Source organism: Clupea harengus, chromosome 1 (assembly GCF_900700415.2).
Source record: "Clupea harengus chromosome 1, Ch_v2.0.2, whole genome shotgun sequence".
Lineage (NCBI taxonomy): Eukaryota > Metazoa > Chordata > Actinopteri > Clupeiformes > Clupeidae > Clupea > Clupea harengus.
The window spans coordinates 9,090,289-9,106,431 of record NC_045152.1 but is presented as its reverse complement, the minus strand read 5'-3'; the positions used below and the strand labels follow the sequence as shown (position 1 = coordinate 9,106,431).

Here is a 16,143-nt window from a genome sequence, read left to right as displayed (position 1 = left end):
ATCGAGGTCCCATCAGGGCTCCAGACTTAACTTTTCCACTGTTAGCACTTTTCCCAGTTGGGTCACACCAGCAAATGATGTGGTTGCAGCATGGTGTAAATCAATGACCTTGATACTTTTTAGTTTGTCGTAAAACTACTCAATTTCTTGTGGTTGACTCGCAGTGGGCATTTTTACATCACTATCATCCTTGGCAAAGTCACAGCCACCCCATGGTGTCTTTAAAGGGCTCTGGGAGTTTGGGCATTTGGTGCCTGCTGCTGGTTTTACACACCACAGCAAGCTCCGCGAAACATTTAGTCGGTCACTGTATATTTTAGAGAGGACCGTTTGATTATTCTACGGATGGCTATGATAAATGTTCCCGTGACAAAGTCGGGGACGTTAGGGCCGAGGTACACTTCTGGCGACACAGCTTTGCGCGATACGAATATGGACGTGTGCATTGATGTGTCCTAAGTATACTCGTTTTTTGTGTTGCTGCGGACAAGTGGATACGGACAAGCTGAGCGTGTGCACTACGACCTTATTGTACTGGGCGCATGCAAATTACTGCCCGCTCAGTTTCACACATGTGCAGTCAATACGGACACAACATTTTGCTACAGCACAGACGGTCTGTACGGATGGCAACGTTTGCATCATCCACACCCTAGAAACGACATCTGTTACCCTAGCAAGATTCTAGCAACCACTACCATAATGCTAACCTAGCCACACCCTAGCAACCAGCATAGCAACTATTACCCACCCTATTAACACACCATCCCTTAACTGCAAACTGTTAAGATGGCTCCTTAATTTAGATAGCTACGATAGGTATGTTAACTGACTTGAGACTTTGCATGTTTTACACGTCTCACAGAGGTTTGTGCTTAATAGTATTCCGTTTAGTTAAGTGGGAATACACAACACCTGTTGCTTTACCGTTATGGAAGACTGAGTGAGAATGAAGATGTGTTGTTGTTACCTGATGCATTAACGGGTTTCATATGTGAAAGGGGCCTTGGTGCATAAGCTCTGAAAAAGGGGGCTAAAGAGAGGGAGGTGGACAGTGGGAAAGGCAGATTAGGGGAGAGGGAGAGAGAAATAGAAAGGGAGGCAGCAAGGGAAGGGGAGGAAGGAGGAGGAGGAGGAGGAGGAGACAACCATTGCGGAAGCGTTGCGAAGTTCAGAGATGGCACCGGGGGAATGGCGTTGAGGAAACATCAAAGGTGACGCAGCGGGACAAAACCATGTCTGAAGCGGGATAGATTAGAGGCCATTATCAGCTGTTTGCCTTGTGCCCCCTCCCTCCCTGCCAACAGGCCTCGCTGCTTCACACCCAGTGGGACTGGTGCGCTTTTGGGTGTTGTGTGTGTGTCGGTGTGTCGGGATGTGTGTGTGTGTGTCTCTCTGAGTGTGTGTGTGTGTGTGTGTGTGTGTGTTTAAGGGGGGCCGGAAGGCGGCAGCTTCAGAACTTCCTGTCAGCAGAAAAGCAGCCCCCCACCCCCTTCGGCCACATCACAGGCCCCGTCAGGGTCACACAGTCTCCTTGGGGACTCGTACGGCTAAGTTTACTCAATGAATAAACCCTCCAGGGTTTATAATGCCTCGGACGGTGTGTCAGTGTGCTATTGTGGTCTATACCTAATGTGTGGGCAAAGTTAGTGTAACATTTAAAGGATGAATATGAGCATCTGTAGTAGGGATGCACGATAATATCGGCACGACATCGGTATCTGCAGATAAAAGCTTCAAAACTTCATTATCGGCATCTGCAGATATGAAAATTTCTACCAATGTACCTGGCCGATAAGGTGACGTTCAAATTATGCGCACGCGAAGCAAATGTTTTGGTTACTATGAGCGCCAACAACGTAATTCAACACATCGGCTGTGTGGCAGTACTTCACAGTATCAGAGGATGTTGACATGCTATTTGTCAGGAAACTTTTCAGGAGATGGAAGAGGAGACGACAGCTTGGCCGTAACGTAGGTTGCATGCATAGATGCAGACCATCTGCGTGCAACGCTTTGCAACATTACCTGTCGCGCGCTAATAGAAGTTAATAAGTTGCTAGTTAGCTAGACAACACTAGCTAGTTAGCTTGCATGCTACGTGACACCAGCGAAGTTGATGATCTCATTTGACGGGATGTGAAACGTTATGTCACGAGCCCACGCTATCTGTACCTGGCTTACTTTTGCATATATGGAATTTATATAGCTAACTTGGCAATAACCTTACATAGATTAGTCTAGACATCCTAGAAGGGATGTTATTAAACTGTAAGTCAGTTAACCAACGTTAGCTTGCCCAGTTGCATTTCCAGAGTGTCGTTGTTCAAGTTCAAGGAGGTACTGTTCAAGTATGAACATTGTGACGTGAAAATATAAATAAATCTGCCATATTTGAAATCATTTCAATAGTTTTCATGAGTGAATGTCTATTTCTAAAATGATACAAATCAAGTTTTTAATGTCCCGTATCTACAGCTATCATAATAACAGATTAATTCTAGTACAGGAGAGACTTTTCAATAATTAAAAAGCAGAGGTGTATATATCGGCATCGGCAATCGGCCAAAATGAGCTTGTAAATATCGGCATATCGGATATCGGCTAAAATTCAATATCGTGCATCCCTAATCTGTAGTGCTAGGGTGAGGGGTTTTTAAGCTTCAGTATTTTTGGACAGGCTTTGTTTTCATTTCTAAATAATTGACCACAGAACATTTTGAGTGCCTTTTGAAGCAGACTTGAAGCATGCCTGCTGTACGAAAAGCCTTGATTTCTCGGCTTGATCAGTACCTGAACAACGGTTCTCTCAACTAAACCCTCTGAGAGAGTTTCTTTCAAACTTTCATATAGAGCCAAACCAACACTCACTGTTGTTTTGCCCTTGTGTTGTTCATGACTTCAGAAATGTTGTTTTAATGTTGTTTTCTTGTGTTTTTTGTTTTGTGTTTCCTCAGAGATGGAGTCCCACCCTATAGATACCGTAAACAGCATCGCCGGGAGATGCACGAAAGTGCCAAAGCTAATGGGCGAGTGCCACTACCTCATATCCCTGTAAGTCCTCAGACCCCCCGCCTCACCCTCCCTTTCTTCACCACCCTCACCACCCTACCTTTTTTCTCCTTTTCTGGCTCTTGCTTTCCTCTCTGTTATCTGTTCTGCAGGTATAGTTACAGCTGTCCTCGCCACACAGTGCAGTGTGGGTTAGCACCCAGATAAATCACAGCTTTCAGTTCTCCCTCTCTCAATTGCTCCTTCGCTCTCCCTCTCCTTCTGCTCTCTCTGTTTCTCTGTTTTTTTCCTCTGTACTTCTTCTCTCGCTCACCCCTCCTTTCTCTTCGTCTCTCGCTGTCTCTCCCTCCCTCCCTCCCTCCATCTCCTGTTAAAATGAATGTGCATTCTTAAGATGTGCGGTGGCGGTTGCAGCAGAATGCCTTTGATCATACGCTAGCGAGGCACTGTGTGTGAGTGTGAGACAGAGGGTGTTCGGTTGTGTGTGTGTGTGTGTGTGTGTGTGTGTGTACGTACTGTTTGTAGGTGTGTGTGTGTGTGTGTGTGTGTGTGTGTACGTACTGTTTATAGGTAGGTGTGTGTGTGTGTGTGTGTGTGTGTGTACGTACTGTTTATAGGTAGGTGTGTGTGTGTGTGTGTGTGTGTGTGTGTACGTACTGTTTATAGGTAGGTGTGTGTGTGTGTGTGTGTGTGTGTGTGTGTGTGTGTGTGTGTGTGTGTGTGTGTGTGTGTGTGTGTACGTACTGTTTATAGGTAGGTGTGTGTGTGTGTGTGTGTGTGTGTGTGAGAGTGAGAGAGAGTGATTCTGCTGCTGCTGTTCCACTCTGAGCTGGTGGCTCGGGCCCCAGCAGACCCCGGCGCTGCTCTGATGGCCGGCAGCTCCCTGCCTCCTCTGCTCTTGCCTAATTGAAGCCTCAGAGTGAGGGGTCCAATTTAAAACCCCTCCAAAAGAGAGCAGCGTGTCAAGCTATCTGCTATCTCTCCTTTATTCTCTCTCTCTCCTTTTTCTCTAGCTCCTTTGTTTCTCTATCTCTCTCTCTTTCTCTCTGTCTGTCTCGAGCATTGCATTATTGAAGGATCAGAGCTCTTGAAGTTTGATTGTTTGTCTGTTTTTGCCAAATGACGATGCTTGTCTAAAATATCAGGCAATTCAAAGGCGTGATGAACATTTTAATGGCCAGATGGATTTATGCCCGCTTGTAAGGTGGTGGTGACATTTTAACAGTCGCTTGTCAGCCGTGTGCCATTCTTAGCTGCTCTAAGTTCTTTCAGTCTGTCGCTCTCTCTCTCTTTCCTTCTTTCTCTTTCTCTGTCTCTGTCTCTCTCTGCCTCCCAGGTAGGACATTTTCCTGTCCCCAAAGGGCTGCCCTATGAAACGCACAGCTCCTGTCTCCTGAGTCTTGACATGCTGTCAAGGCCAGACGGCAGTTGCAGCTTCACTGAGCATATAGGCTAGTTATGTGTGCGGATGGGAACAGGGGAGAAAGAAAGAAAGAAAGTGAAAGAAAGAATAAAACGAGAGGGGGAAAAAAACAAAACAAAACACAAGGACAGCAAAAAATCTGAACTCAGCCGAGACCCAGAGCACAGAGATGGAAGCAGATGAATATATTCTCACTGTCCGTTAAGTCTCCAGAAAGGAGACTTCTTTCTTTTTTTTTTTTACCGCTTTTCTTTCTTAATCCATACTTTTCCTCGCAGTATAGATTCAGCAGCACCCTGCTATCCTCACCAGATGTCTTGAATAATGTATTTTGTGGGGCCCTCTGTTCTAGCTGGAGCTGCAGCCCAGCGCAGCATAGGAGCGGGGAGAAACTTGCACAATGCGTCTCTTTGATCTAAATTTACAGCTGGCTGGTGTGCCCTAATCGGCTGCGATCGGGAGTGATTTACAGTCGTGAGCCAGCCAGCTCCGCGGAACGAACTTTTTTTCTTTTGCTTCGAACATCGAGGGTAATTAGTCCCCCCACCCCCGCCTTTGTGTGCTGCGCAAGATTGCAGAGATAGAGTAACGTTATTACTCTTTTTCTTTTTGGTCTTATGTTTTTAATTGCTTACATTTGTCGGGTGGACTGGTCTGACCTTGTCGGCAGCAGTCGGCCCACCCTTGGTTGGGAGCGTTATCACAAGAGGCCGCTGCTCTTTCCAGCTTGGCCTTTGTTTGCTACTTCTGATATAGAGGAGTGAATTGCTCTGATAATTCCCCCTCCTCCTCCTCCTCCTCCTCCTCACTCCTGTGCCACGGTGCTTTGGTAGACCACACACACGCACTCGCCTTACAAGCCTTTCTCAGTCAGTTCACCGTGTGTCAAGCAATGCTTTGAAAAGATTGATTGATTTATTTTCGCTAATGATCTTGAGTCTGTTAGTGCACCGACCGTGCGGTTTGTTTTGGAGGAGTTGCTCCCACGACTGAAGGAAGGAAAACATTGATTTTTGTTTCTCTTATTGTTCTCGATTCGGGGCGCTTTCTGTCTTTGGCTTATGTTGGGGGAGGGGGAAATACCTAAAAGATCAGGTGTTTGAGTTCTAATGCAGCAGTTGGGTTCTGGATCTTTCCTTGTCAGCGCCAAAACCGGATGCCAAAGGATATCCACGTGGACCCGGAGAAGTTCGCCGCGGAGCTCATCAGCCGGCTGGACGGCGTTCTGAGGGAGCGCGAGGCCCAGGAGAAGCTGGAGGAGCGCCTCAAGAGGGTCCGGCAGGTAAGCAGCACAGATGCACTCACACTCACACTTGTCTGTGGATGTACCAGATATGAAAGTACCAGCTGAAAAGTGATGGGCTGAGGCTCATCTCAGAGCGTGCGCATGCACATTCACTCTCACTAACGAGTTATTATTAGCCAGACGCCAAGGCAGAAGTATTACCCCAAGAAGATGATGATGATGATGGCTGGTGGATGATGTAGAATCATAGCCCCCGAAAAATGCCCCTTCCATCCCCACATGCTCAAAAAAGCAACAACACCGGGCAACAACACTGTAGAGTGTGGTGTAAAGCAGACAGGCTAGTCTCTCCATCCAACTGACACATGACCAGACATAAGCTGCCAGCGCTCCCATTGCCACCCCAGTGTGTTCCTCCCCATCCACTTGTGTGTTTGCCCCACCCCACCCCACTCGAAAAATGGTCTGACTGGTACAGTTGGGGTCATGGAGCTGTAGCCCCAAACCCATTAATGGAAATCCATGTTGTTTTCCAACCCGCACCCCCCCACCAGTTTTCACACTTGCATTGAGTGTCAGATATGAACGTTGCCAGTGGTGCAGTGAAACTCTCAGAATCGCTATAACAACAGGAAGGAGTACCAGCAGCTGTGTGACGTCATTGTGTCCGCGTGAGCTACGCTGCTTGACAGGTACAAAATGATTGGTCACATTCAAAATGTTCTAGCCGGTGGGGGTCTGGCTGTGCTGGAGCCCCTAAGCCAATCAGATTGTGGACCATTTTGGTTCATTACGCCCTTGGAAGGAGAGTGGCTCTCTCGGTAGGCACCTGTATGTGCCTACACCTTAAGCACAGGGAAGTAGCAAAGTAGAGCATATCATCATTGTCTGCAAACATGAATTTGTACAAAAAAATGCGACTTGTCAGGAGGATGAAAAATGCTTTCATTTTAACCCCAGAGTGAGAAAAAAAATCACAATGAAGCTTATTTTTAGGCAAGTGTTGTGGGTAAGGTTTTACATTTTGATCATCCAACAACACCTTGCTACATGTGGGATTACATGTTGACTCCAAAAACTGCAAATAGACCAACCACAACAGTGTATAGCAGAACCAAATAATGTGTTGACAAAGAGTGTGTACTGCTACACGTTTGCAAACACTACCAGAAAGCTGTACATACATGAAACCCATCATTTGGCATACTCATGGCTTTTATAAAAAGGGGATGTCATTTAATTTGAAAATGTGATGACCATCTCACATGACCTCCTTTTTAAAATGTGGAAATTAGCACTGATGGATGAAAATAATCATCACATCCCTAGATTCCCTTCTCTTCAGTTTTGAAAACCATCAGAGGTACCTCATGCACCATTCAGACAGTCTAAAAACCAAAGAGTTTACCCTTAAAGGTCCCAGTTACCAAATTGTAGCATTATTTCAGTGTGGCAAAAATAGCAGTGAGCGTTCTTTTTTTTATTTGCAGTCTCCTTTATTAGCGCCGACATTCCTCTGAGTTGAACGTAGCATCTTCCAAGAAATACCGCAGGTGTATAAATAGAAAAGCCGTCTATTTTGTCCCACGTCTCCATACTACTCATAACATTCTCCGTCCGTTCAAAACGTCGCCATCCTCAGACGGCAGCGTGGTTTTGTGTCCCATGCCAGGTCCACTCCAGCGTTGGCCCACTGAGCTCCTCCGTCTCCAGCGTCAGGTGGAGCACCTGCTCCCTGCGTGACGCTGATGGTGATCGTGATAGCGGCTCCCTGTGGCAGCGTAATGACTCTGCTTGAAGTCCACTGGTGCGTGAAGGAATGCCTGCGCTCTCTGCAAATGAGGTCTCTCTCAGAGCTCAAAGCCAGGCATTAGGTCTCAAGGCGGATGATTTAGGTAGTTTGGCCTCTCCTTGTAAGGCACTTGCCCCCCCCACCCCCCCCTTACTCTCTCCTCGGAACAGGAGGCTTGGATTATTTAAAGCTGGAAGGGCAGGAATGTCATTCTGTATTTAATTGATATAGCCCTGCATCAGAGAAAAGGCCTTGTGTCACTCAGATGTGATTATGGTTGAAAGCCTTCAAAGACCGTCTCAGGCTTTTCCTCTCGTCGAACAGTCAGAATGCGGTCGGAGGTGTACGCGCGATTAAAGACTTTTAGTATTCCGCCGGCAGACTCCACAAGCCTGTTGCCGGGAATATCAAAACGGACAGCGAGGCGCGGTTGAAAGATCACTTTTCAACCTTTTGATGCAGCACTACACAACTCAACCAAAAGCGCTCATCTACGATTCACCCAGAGTAAATTCTAAGGAACATTCTAGAACTAGTCTTCGGTAAGGGCTTTTTATGTTGCAAGATGGTCAAAGACCCGAAATGCATAGATGTCATTCTTTTTGAGCGAGTGGCCATTATATTCAGTCCAATTTTATTTATATAGCGCCAAAACAATAAAATTGTCTCAAGGCGCTTTACAGAGCCCACCCCATATTCACTGAGCTATGACACAAATCCACAACTACCCACATTGTCTTGAATGAACCACCACTGCCATCTCTGCAGTGTAATCATCACTCCTACTCGGCCCCAGTAAGAATTGCTGTGTGAATTCACTGATTGAGGAACTTTGTCTTTACTTCTGTTACCTTGGGTGGTGATCAATAATATTCCAACAATAATAGCTTTGCTGGGTTTCTTTGTTTTCAGTTGTTTTGTTGGATTCTTTTTTTTATTCCCCATAGTTCAGTACTTCTTGTTCCCTCCCACATATCTTTTGAAATCTGAGCTGACTAGCTGCCATATGCAGCGTTACAGATATAATGTGAAAAGAACATGTGAATGTAATTTTCACAGTTTGGACTGCCGTATATGACCACATATTCCCCCAAAAGGTAAAACCAACAACAACACTAAAGTGTTAACACTTCTAGACAACACTTCTAGACAACACTTCTAGACAACCCGCAACATGTGAAACCAAGACCCATGTCCTTGACAGGTCCTTGTGTAGTTCTGAAGTCCTGATTGAAGAAGTTTCGGCCACTTCAATCTTTCATGTTCCCTCTCATGATTTACAATGTCGGCCTTTCATAGTTATTACGTAATCGCCTGATCACGACTATTTGAGCTGACCAGTCATTTTACATATGGTAATTGGAATTTAAATCGTTTCCATTCATCTGTACAAAACAGCTGGATAAAACCAGCAGAAGTGTCATATTTTCATCATTATTTCCACATAGCTTTCCAGCGTTTGAGGTTTGCCTGGCGCAGGCGGACTGATACAGACACGGTACTTGCAGGAAGAGGCATGCGATCCCTCTGCGGATCTTCTAATGTGGTGGTGGCCATTAGAGGGAACCTTACTTGGCTGTGACAAGTTAGCAAGAAAGCGCATGTGTGGATCAAATACTGCCTCTGAGGGAATGGTCAGTACGGCTGGCAACACTGTGACCCCAGTGAGATGTTGCCTTAAGCCAGATAAGGTCAACATGCAAGTGTTCCTTGCCCAGAATCTACCTAGCCAGTGAGAAGCATGATTGGCTGAGGTTGTGGATGACAAGGATATGGCTTCTTTTTTACGTTGTTAAGTTTTGATTATTGGTACCTGTCATTTTCAGTAATTTCTTTATATATTTCGGTAATAGGCTTTGTATATTTATGTTCCAATGTTCATACTATAATCGCGGGATAAAAATGAACATTAAATGTTAAATGCCATTTCATTGCTCGTGAACGCCCTAGTAGTGTCCACCTTTTAATTCCTCACCCTGCCTTTGGAACATCCCCCCCCTAATCAGCTGGCCCTTGGCTGGATTTATATGTAGCAGCATGGAGCAGAGCCTCAGAAAGCCTCCTCAGCCTCCTCCCCTCCTCATAACCCGCTACCTGGAGGGAACATCAAAGCCCGGTGATGTATAAATTATCTCTAGCCTTTCCTCTCTCAGCTCCTTCCCATGTCCAAGGGGGGCGAGGAGGAGGAGGAGGAGGGGAGGGTGTGTGTGTGTGTGTGTGTGTGTGTGTGTGTGTGTGTGTGTGTGTGCGCCCTGAGGCTTCTGGCAGGGGCGCTTAAGATGCATGAGGTGCGAATCAGAGCCGGATCAAATCAAATCTGCACCCCTGACAGCTTCACACTGCTGGCCAGCCGTGATTGTGATGAGGGACTGTAATTGTGGGTTGCAGTCTGGCAGTAGTCTTTTCTTTGCTGGGTTCATCATCATAACAGGTTTTTGGTTGTTGTGGCGTAGCTGTACCTGAATGAGATTACAAAGTGCATCGTGTGTATTGTGTGTCCTCCAGGATTTTGTGATCTTGTGTTTTCACAAATTCACGCAAATTCAAGGATTCTCCGCGATTGCAAGTTGCAGTTTTCTTACCACAATATTTATGCAAACAAGCGCAAAGTCAAGGAATTTCTGCATTATTTGTGATATATTTTATTTACCGGTAACTTAAAATCACCATTTTAACAGTAATTATTTTAAATTCACGCAGCAAATCCAGTTACTTTTGGTGGGATCACAATTTGCAGTAATTCCAGCAGGAAATTAAACTGCAATTATAACTGCAATTTGTGAGAATTCCTAAAAAAATTTTGCTGCACTTTTTTGTCACCTTTGGCTGAAACTATCACAACAGCCCCTCGCAAGATTGTGCAGTATTCCATGGCGAACAATGCCACCTGCTGGTGTAATTAGTGCCACAGCAAGTGATGGATTTTCTTCATGTCAGTAATAACTCCCATATATATTTGTTTTAAAAAAAAATCATTGCAATGTCTGCTACATGACTATATTCATGTATTGCATTTACAGCAGGTTGCCTCCCTGCAGGTATCCTTCTGTTCTCAACAATTTTGAGAAACCGTTCTCAATGAAAATCAGTTCATTGGTACCTTATGCCACAAAAATACGACCAATTTGTGGTGTGCAGATGTAGCTTCCTCTGCAATTATGGGGTTTCGTGGAGAGGAACAGCAGGTGTGGAGTTTAGAGAAAAATGGTGTGCGAGGCATAATTGCAGCTCCAAAAAAAGGAGGGAAGTCTGTTGGAGCTCAGATTGTAGCTTGCAACTCTGGTTGGGCAACAAGTAATGGATTTGCTCTGCCCTATGTTGGATAGAGGTGGAACAAACAGCAAAACTCATCTGAATCTCTCTCTCTCCTTTCTTTTTTTCCCTCTCTCTCTCCCTCCCTCGCCTTTCTTTCTCCTTTTTCTCGCTCTCTCTTTTTTTCCCTTTCTCTCTCTCTCTCTCTCTCCTAAAGGAGGAGGAAGGAGACGATGCTGACGTGTCAGCCGCCCCATCCGTGTCCAGCCACCGGTTGCCGCCGCCCTCCTCGCTCCACCACATGCCGCCACACTACGGCGCCCGCTACGCCGAGTGCGCCTACAACGGCCTGCCGCTGGCGCCGCGCGACGCCCACGAGGAGAACCCCGAGAGCATCCTGGACGAGCACGTGCAGCGCGTCATGAAGACGCCCGGCTGCCAGTCGCCCGGCACGGGACGCCACTCGCCCAAGTCCCGCTCGCCCGACGGCCTGCCCGCGGCCTGCTTCGGGAAGGGGACGGCCGGCGTGCCAGGCGGGACCCAGCACCTGCCGGGGCGGTTCGGGCCCAAGGGGGTGGAGGCGGGGGGGCAGGCCATGCACCTGTACCACAAGCACGTGCTCCAGCACGGGGCGGGGGCAGGTGGCAAGCCCAAAGAGCAGCTGGAGGCCGAGGCGGCGGCGGCGATGCGGGCGGGCTTCCCCTGGCCTGCAGAGCAGCACCACTACGGCAACAAGAGCAGGAACTACGCCGACTGCATGATGGCCGGCCCTGGCGCCATGGATCTCATGGCATACGGGTGAGCTTTTGAGGGGCACTTTGAGGCTTATGCCATCTGCCAAATTGAAATGTAGGACTGGCCACGCAGAAAGGATGTAGATGGTGCTAATATAATGGGCCTTTCCATTTCTTTGTCCCATGAGTCATTTATATTAGATATAATCCCATTTCCCACCTGAGGTCAAATGCTAAATTGCTAGATATGAATTTTGATCCTAAACTTCCAGGCTCACTGGAACTTGAATGTGAACACTGAACTCCAGTCACTACTCAGGACGCCAGCATTCCAAGCAGTGTGTCCCTCTCTAGAGCCTGTTTAAAAACCCAAGCAAGTGTGTAGTCTTCACTTTCTGTGCGAGCGATCGCGAGTGTGAAAGAAATTGAAATACCCTTTCCCCCCTTTGCCCTCTACAGCAGCAAAGGCAACACGCTCGCCAAGCGGCCGTCCAAAAAGGTCGAGGACCCGCGGAACCTGGAGATCGGCTCCGAGGAGCTGGACAGGACCCAGAAGATCCTGCAGTGGATGATGGAAGGAGAGAAGGAGGCCGGACGCTACAAGAAGAGCCCATACGGGTGAGTGGCCCATGCCGACGCCGCCACTGCTCCTGGATCAGTTATCCTCAGAGAGCCTTAGTGGGTTGTTTTTTTGTGTATCAAAGCCAGCGATGCGCCTCGCCCGTCTTGTTCGAAGCTCCTATTCATTTGCGGATCAACAACAAACTATTGAAAGGTGCAAGGCATTGTGCTGCAGTGCTTTGCAGTGGCTGCTGAGCAGAATTTACTCGAAGGAGATGTGTGTGTTTTTTTAGCACTTCACGCACTGACGGGTCAGTTCAGATCAATATGTGTTTTGTAAGCTGTTTGTATGGTGTGGGAAAGAGTGCAGAAGGAGCTTTGCGAACAGAAGGTCACTGTAGGAAAAGAAGGCCATTTCGAAACTGAATACATTTGGAAAAACCTCAACAGAAAGAATAAATAAATAAAAACACAACACATCGAGACACACGTCACTTGGGGTGAAGGACAACATGAAGAACAGAATGTCAGGACTTCAAGTGCAGTCACAGAGCGGAGCTCATTAGTCAGTTCGTGTCAAATCGCAGTGACTGAATAGTGAACGACGTGAAATGAATGTGACTGGTCATTTCCCGGAGGCTAGGATGAGTGACAAGTGTGTTTCCTGTACGACGAGATCAAACATTAGTAAACATGTTCAGGGCGTGTGTCTGTTGTCATGGTTAACATGTAATAGTGAGTGCTAGTAGCAGTTAGTAACGGTTAAAAAAAAAAATTAAAAATCTCATAATGGATGTCAGAATAGTCACTGTAGGGGGACTATATGTGGAGATGTAGATGGAGGGATATAGGGTTGTATGGCGAGCTGTCATTGCAGTATTAGCTTGATTGACTGGTGAGGACCAGCGGGGAAGTGCCTGTTAACAGCAGCGCTGAATAACATGGCACTTACCAATGTCAGGGCGACAGTCTGTCTGTGGCACAAGTGAAGGATAACGTTCAGCCAACCAGTCATTATTATGTACAAAATCCTGACAGGGTGAGACGTGATGCCTACCAACGTCAGGGCTGTGGGTTTCAGTCTGTCTGGTCGGCTAAACGTTATCCTTCACTTATGCCACAGCCATTATCATGTTCAAAAGCCCTGACAGAGGGATTTACACAGCTACTTATCAAACAGATTATTTGACCGAATTTTCATATTAAATAAAAACGTTGTTATTACTGGATAAACATGTCTGCAAAATGGCTTAATGTAAAAATAAACCGTAAAGCTGGAAATGTTTTGTGTAAAAAAAAAAAAAAAAAAAGAAAGTTGGACAGTGCTGTATTTGTGACCCTTTTGTCTGCGTGTTCCCTCTCGTCTCGTCTCAGGAGCGTCTCGGGCTCCAAGAAGAGCCACGAGACGTCGCGGCCCAGCTCGGTGGAGCGGCCGGGCGCCGTGCACCCGTGGGTGAGCGCGCAGTTCCGCAACAACAACGTGCAGCCCTCGCACCCCTTCATCCAGGACCCCACCATGCCCCCCAACCCGGCGCCCAACCCCCTTACCCAGCTGGAGGAGGCGCGCCGGCGGCTTGAGGAGGAGAAGAAGAAGAGCACCACGCTGCAGAGCAAGCAGAGGTGAGGAGCGCTCGGTTCAGCTCGCTAAGCATTCTGGGAGCATGGCTTGGACACCGGCTGTGTGTTTTTGAGAGAGACGTTCCAGTCTTATCACATGTTTGTTTTGAACACCGCTTCTGTAGTGAAAGGTCGTTTGAAAAACAATTGATTGGCAATTTGATGCATGTTTGTTCGAGTAAATAAATCCCATGCAGCACTCAAGTGGTACCACTGCCACATCTGCTATGCAGTGTGTCCAAGTGCAGCACGTCTGCTATGCAGTATGTCCAAGTGTAGTTACATGAGTTGAAAATGAAGGGATGACTAAAGTATAGTTCCCTCAGTGAGGAGCAGAGTACTGTGGACATCCTTGGTGATGGTCAGTACCCTGGTTTTTCCTCTGACCTGCATCCCTCCTGTGTGATTTGTGAATAGATCTCAGATTAATCACTAATCATCTTCATCTACCTTGTCAGACGGCTGCGAGCGACCTGATCTGTCTGAGTTAGGGCAGGAGCGAAATCAAAGGCCTGCAAATAATGCATCAGCTCAGTGTGTTGCACGAGGAGGGGTGATTGTCTCAGATTGAAAGTGGTGTGCCTTTGATCTCGACACGCTGCGTCTCCTGAGAGTTCTCAGTGTCAGGACGTGTCACCAGTGTCTGAACTACAGAGAAGAGAGAGAACTGGGAAGTAATGTGAAATGGAAATGATCTAACCATTCTCTCCATCCAGTCCCTGCAGAGGTGTTTTTTTCCCCCCTTGTCGTTTCTGTGTTTTTTTTCTCCCCCTTTAGCGTTTCTGTGTTTGTGCACGTGTGTTCACTATGGTGTGGCCCACATGTGCATCATAAGAGATTTAGATATGTGATCTGGATGGATGTTTCTCACGGCTGTGTCTGAGCGTCCCCTAGGCCTATATGGCCTTGTGTGTGTGTGTGTGTGTGTGTGTGTGTCATCGTTATCTGGAGTTTCTGCTTGGGCCCTGTAGGCCCTGACAGGTGAGGTGTGTGTGTTGTGTTCTATGGGTCCTGTCTGCGCACCCCTGTCCTGTGCTGTGGTGTCTAACTGCCGCTGGGGTTGTTCCTCAGGTATGTGCTGGAGGTGATCCAGAGGGGGCGCACCGCCGTCCGGCCCGCTCTGTTCCCCCCGCTCAGCGTGGTGCCCGCCGTCTCCGACACGGAGCTCTCCGAGCCCGAGTACGTCCCGTTGCCCTTCTTAGAACCACCCCACCCCCACCAACCCTCACCCCATCACCACCCGCCTCTGCACTACGTTCCCATCCCGTTCCCTCTCATAGGTCATGCCCAACCCAGACCCCAACACCTGTCCTTTAGCTCTCCAGCCATTTCCCCTCTCATTCCCTGAGTCCTTATCCGTAGCTAGCAGCACACAAGGCTAGAGTGCTGTTTCTACCTTAGTTTAGTTGAATTGGTGCTAACTGTACCACTGCTTTTAGCGTGCTTGAAAAGGCAGCTCATATTCTGGGGACATATCCTCCATCGATGTGGAAGATGTTAATGGAGTGATGACTCAAATATGAAGGTTCCTCTTCATTTTGATGACACACCATCTCGGTCTCTTACCAGACTGTTTTTTGCCTGCCGACACTTCAGCCTACCCCTTTGGTGATTCACTACTTACCTCTGATATAGGCTTTAAGAATTGGAAAAAAGCCATGTACAGTGATGTTGGGACATCATCCTTCTCTACCATCACCAACAACTAAGTGCACAATGTGGCAATTTTGTACCTGAGGCAAATTGCCTTCCTCTGCGGTCCATCTGTAATGACGCAGTGTGAGGTTGTAAACAGACAAACATACCCTTTGAATATGGAAATAAGAGGCTCCCCACTGGTCATGACGGGGCATATGAATCTGACCTGTTGTTGTATGACACATGAAATCGTGTGTAAACACTTTGCTTTTCCATCTGCCTGCAGACATAAACCTGTGAAAAAACAGCCGTGTGAGAATATCATTGTGGCTTACTACTTCTGTGGAGAGCCCATACCCTACAGGACCTCAGTGAAAGGGAGGATCGTCACACTGGGACAGTTCAAGGAGCTGCTGACCAAGAAAGGGAGTTACAGGTAAAGACACACACTCACACACTCACACACACACACTAGGGCTGAACGATTAATTGCATTTGCGATTTAATCGCGATATGATAGAACGCGATTTTCTAACCGCAACGTTCGCGATTAAAAACGTGGTCTAAAAAAATAAATAAAAAATTATATCTTTTTTTTTTTAAGATGCTACATTTTGCACACAGTGTTTAAAAAGTGCATGCCTTGTGTTTGTTCTTACAATGACTTCGTTTAAATTACTTAAATGCACTGGCAAAGCCACTGATTTGTTGTTCTTGATTCTGTAATGAGCCGTTAAATAAAAAAAAATTATGTGGGAAATGATATTTTACACTAAATGTATCTAATATTGTGTTGGTCATATTTAAATCATTCATTACGATTTGTTGTGAAATTTTTTTTGGATAAAATAAAAAAATCGCATATTAA

General features: G+C 46.9%; 1 protein-coding gene across 4 annotated transcripts in view; it reads left to right on the top strand.

The window, feature by feature from the left end:
- Positions 1-16,143, top strand: part of axin1 (axin 1) — a 32,397-nt gene that overhangs the window by 15,197 nt on the left and 1,057 nt on the right. For 3 of the 4 annotated variants that reach the window (XM_031566675.2, XM_031566670.2, XM_031566679.2), the window contains exons 4-10: positions 2,958-3,054; positions 5,580-5,717; positions 10,943-11,523; positions 11,919-12,077; positions 13,395-13,640; positions 14,709-14,816; positions 15,562-15,711. In XM_031566675.2, the coding sequence (XP_031422535.1) occupies positions 2,958-3,054; positions 5,580-5,717; positions 10,943-11,523; positions 11,919-12,077; positions 13,395-13,640; positions 14,709-14,816; positions 15,562-15,711 (1,479 nt within the window). The remainder of the gene's footprint in view (positions 1-2,957; positions 3,055-5,579; positions 5,718-10,942; positions 11,524-11,918; positions 12,078-13,394; positions 13,641-14,708; positions 14,817-15,561; positions 15,712-16,143) is intronic. The other variant, XM_012816891.3, reaches the window with a different exon arrangement.